Source organism: Orycteropus afer, unplaced genomic scaffold (assembly GCF_000298275.1).
Source record: "Orycteropus afer afer isolate SDZICR_OR568_19922 unplaced genomic scaffold, OryAfe1.0 scaffold00099, whole genome shotgun sequence".
NCBI lineage: Eukaryota > Metazoa > Chordata > Mammalia > Tubulidentata > Orycteropodidae > Orycteropus > Orycteropus afer.
Window position 1 is genome coordinate 1,670,513 of NW_006921686.1, and position 3,780 is coordinate 1,674,292.

A 3,780-nucleotide genomic window follows, 5' to 3' on the forward strand; every position below is an offset into this window, starting at 1 on the left:
GGGTTTGAACCGCCAGCCTTCTGGTTAGCAGTCAAGTGCCTTAGCCACTATGCTACCAGAGCTCCCGGACATTCTTATAGCACACACAAATTTGTATGCAGAAATATTGTCTGGCAGACTTATGTATGGTCATGGGTATATTCCCTTTTGCCTACATACCTGATCATTTTGCCTGTCTACCTACATATTCACCCATAGATTAATGCATGGTATTACTGATAATGCAGTATCATGTATGCAAAAGTATTTACCTTTCTTATCTGTACCTCTGGTGCACCTCTCCATAGAGCACTGATCTTATGGATAATATCCCTTATGTTGTGCACCACTCTGCTGTTTTACTAACAGGAATAGTTTTGGTTCAGGGTTTAAAGTGTGATTCAGGGTGTTTCAGGGAATTCTCTGGCCTCAGATGTCCAGTTAGTCTGGCTTTTTTTTTAAAGAATCTGAGTTTTATTCTACATTCTCCCCACCCCATTCTATTCAGAAGGATCTATTGTGACCCTGGTTAGAAGGGTCAGTAATGGTAGCTGGGCACCATCTAGTTCTTCTGGTCTCAGGGGGCGGGGGGTGGGGCTGGAGCTCGTGTAGGCCGTCAGCCTTGTAGTCTTGTTTCTTCTCTGAGATTTTTGTTACCTTCTGGTTCTTTTGCTCCCGATGAGTAGAGACCCAGAGTTGCATGTGAGATGGCTGGTCACGAGATTGTAAGACCCCAGACGCCACTCACCAGACTAGGATGCAGAGCGCGGCCTTCATGACCTGTGTTGTGCCAGCTGACTGAGTGTCAAGGGCCTTAAAGCACAGACGTGCCCCTCGCACCTCAGAACTGGTGCTGACTCCCAGCCCAGAAGGACACCGCCCCTGCAGGGCTGTGAGCTCCCATCTGGCCTTGTGCTTGGACCAGCCCCACTGAGGCTCCTGCCCTCTCTCCTGTCCCACAGCCTGACGGTAACATCCTCCATGACCAATTCAAGAGCTTCCAGAGAAGGAACTTGATCAAGCCCTGGGAGAGAGCCAAGTGAGGGTGTGTGTGTGTGCGGGGGGGTGTAGTGAGGGGCAACTGGACTTCCCTCCCACCAAGAGGGGCTTACAGGTCACTGACCACCCCCTCTTCCCTTCCCTAGCTTCAAGTACAAGTACAAAGTGAAGGTAGTGGAGAGCAAGCATTCTACGAGATCCATTGAGTGCTGCATGCCTCCCGGCCTCCCTCCCCTCACCATCCGGGATGCTCCCAGGCTGGGAGTAGCATGGTCCTGGCCCACCCGGACAGCAGGACGGTGGGCAGCCATGGCAGGACCAAGGGGCTCCTAATGAAAAGTGGGCTGGGCTGTGTGGACCGCCTGGATGTGAGGGGTGACAGAGTGAGGTGCGGGGCTCACACCTCCATCTGCCACTTGGAAAACAGCCCACTTCTTTGTGTCACAAGATAGGGGATGAGAAGCAAGTCTTGACGGCAGTTCTTCTGGCATTAACGGTGGTGGTGACGGTGGCGGCTGGGGAGCTGCTCCCACTCACGGCAACCCCCGATAACGCAGCTGCATCTGAAGTCATCGAACCTCATGAGGCGGGAGGAGAACCGGCATCGGCCCAAAGCTGAGTCCTCTGAGGTGCTGGTCATGCATGCTGCATCCCACTCAACCTTTTCACCACCTCTCATGCCAGCCATCCCTCCCACGGCACCCTACACTGCTGGATTCAATAATTCATTGCAATAGACACAGAGAACTCACAGACAATGTTCACAGTTATGGACCTTATTAGGGAAGCACTTGTTGCCCTCCAGTCAATTCCAACTCACAGCAACCCTATAGGATGGAGTAGGGCTGCCCTATAGGGTTTCAAGGCTGAAAATCTTTACAGAAACAGACTGCTTCATTTCTCTCTTGCATAGCAGCTGGTGGGATCGAACTGCTGATCTTTAGGTTGGCAGCTGAGTGCCTAACCACGTCCCTAACAGGGTAACATTATTAATCTCTCAGAGCCTCAGGCTCTTCACCTACAGGCTGACAGAGGACAACAGGACGTGCCTGTTTGAGGTGGTATGAAGGTATAAGAATGCTAAGTGTTTAGAACAGGGCCTGGTGGTAGTAAGTATTCAGTAACATAGCTGTAAAGAATAACAACAACAAAAAAAAAAGGTATGGAGTTAAGAATATCTAGATTTGTGGAACTGGCTTATCCAAGTCTAGTCTAATCAGGACAGGAAGTAAGAAAGAAGGAAGGTTGCTGACCAGAGACACCAGACAACCTTCCTGGAAGCTGTCTTGCAGGCTGGTGACCATTCTCAAGGAGAAGAAAGTGAAGAAGGGAGGCAAAGGCTGCAGGAGCTAGAAAGGCCCTGTGCCCCCTTAGAGAGGAATCAGTGTGCTTGGTGCAGAGAGAAAGGACACTGGAAGTGAGAGTGTCCCAAATTTCAGGCAAGAGGGAGGAAGCAGGGAGAGGGAACCCCGTGCCTGGCTGTACCTTTGGAAGAAGGTTCAGACTGAAGGGGACCAGAGGCTAACCCTCCACTGGAGTCTCCGCTTATAATGAAGGCGGAAGGAAAGCCCATGAGATTTCTGATGGGCACAGGGGCACCTCATTCAGTAACAACTAGCAAAGCCACCCCCATGTCAGGGAGAACTGTCCTAGTGGTTGGGGTATCAGGAAAGGAAGATCGTCTGCTGTTCCTGAAACCTCTAACCTGCTCCTTGAATGGAAGGATACTGACTCATTCCTTTCTGTACATGCTGGATTGCCCAGAACCCGTTATGCCCAGACCTACTTTGTAAACTACAAGTGCAGATGGCTTTTGAGAATGGACAGGTAGACATGTATGTGCAAACTGATTCAGGATGGAGGCTGCAAATGGCTCTCTTGAATCAGATAGTCAATTATTTACAAAAACCAAAAAACAAACTCACTGCCATCAAGTCGCTTCTAACTCATAGTGACCCCCATTGGGTTTTTAAGGCAATAAATCTTGAAGGAAGTAGATTGCCTCATCTTTCTTCTGCGGAGTGGCTGGTGGATTTGAACCAGCAACCTCTGGTTAGCAGTCAAATGCCTTAGGCACTGCACCACAGGGGTCCTTAATTATTCACAGGAAATCCTTCATCAATGGTTCTGTGGTAGTTAAAGCTGTATGTCAACTTGGCCGGGCCTGGTTGAGTGGCTGGGCAGCTTGTGGTAGTTAGTTCCCATGAAGAGACTGACAATCAACTCCACAGTGGGATCTACCACAAGCAGCTGAGTAGCTGCTTTGGGTATGTGGTCTGCTTCCTGTATATAAGCAGCAGCTTTGGGAATGGTCTTTAGCTTATGGCATGCTTGAACCCTGGGTGTAGCCATGTCATTGTTCAGCAGCCTGCCATGCTCTGCCAACCCTGGGACTTTCAATGGACTTGAATGAATGGCCTGCCATGTGGTTTGGTAACAACAGGACTGTGCCATTTTATTTGTCAACCTTGGGCTTGTCAGTCTAAGCAGCCAGTAGCTGCCTGAGTGGCGAGATGCCTCTAGCTTCAGTGGGCTGGGAGCAAGAGGCAGAGATGAAGCCCAAGTTCTAGGGGCTTTCACACAGCACCTAGAGCCTGCCACTTTGAACTTGGACTTAAAGCCTCCAAACTGTAAGAGAATAAACTACTGTTTGTTAAAGCCATCCCATTTGTGGTATATTCTTGTCAGAGTGGGATCGGTAACCAGAACACAATATGGTACTGAGAGAGAGGGGTGCTGCTCTGACAGATACCTAAATGTGGACCTGAGACCCTGGCAGAGAGACCCCAGCATATGGCATGA

General features: G+C 49.9%; 1 protein-coding gene across 1 annotated transcript in view; it reads left to right on the forward strand.

The window, feature by feature from the left end:
- The window catches only part of NOP53 (NOP53 ribosome biogenesis factor), a 74,766-nt gene that overhangs the window by 31,697 nt on the left and 39,289 nt on the right, over window positions 1-3,780 (forward strand). The window contains exons 2-4 of the mRNA XM_007943033.1: window positions 942-1,018; window positions 1,125-1,149; window positions 1,236-1,353. Coding sequence (XP_007941224.1) covers window positions 942-1,018; window positions 1,125-1,149; window positions 1,236-1,353 — 220 coding nt within the window. The remainder of the gene's footprint in view (window positions 1-941; window positions 1,019-1,124; window positions 1,150-1,235; window positions 1,354-3,780) is intronic.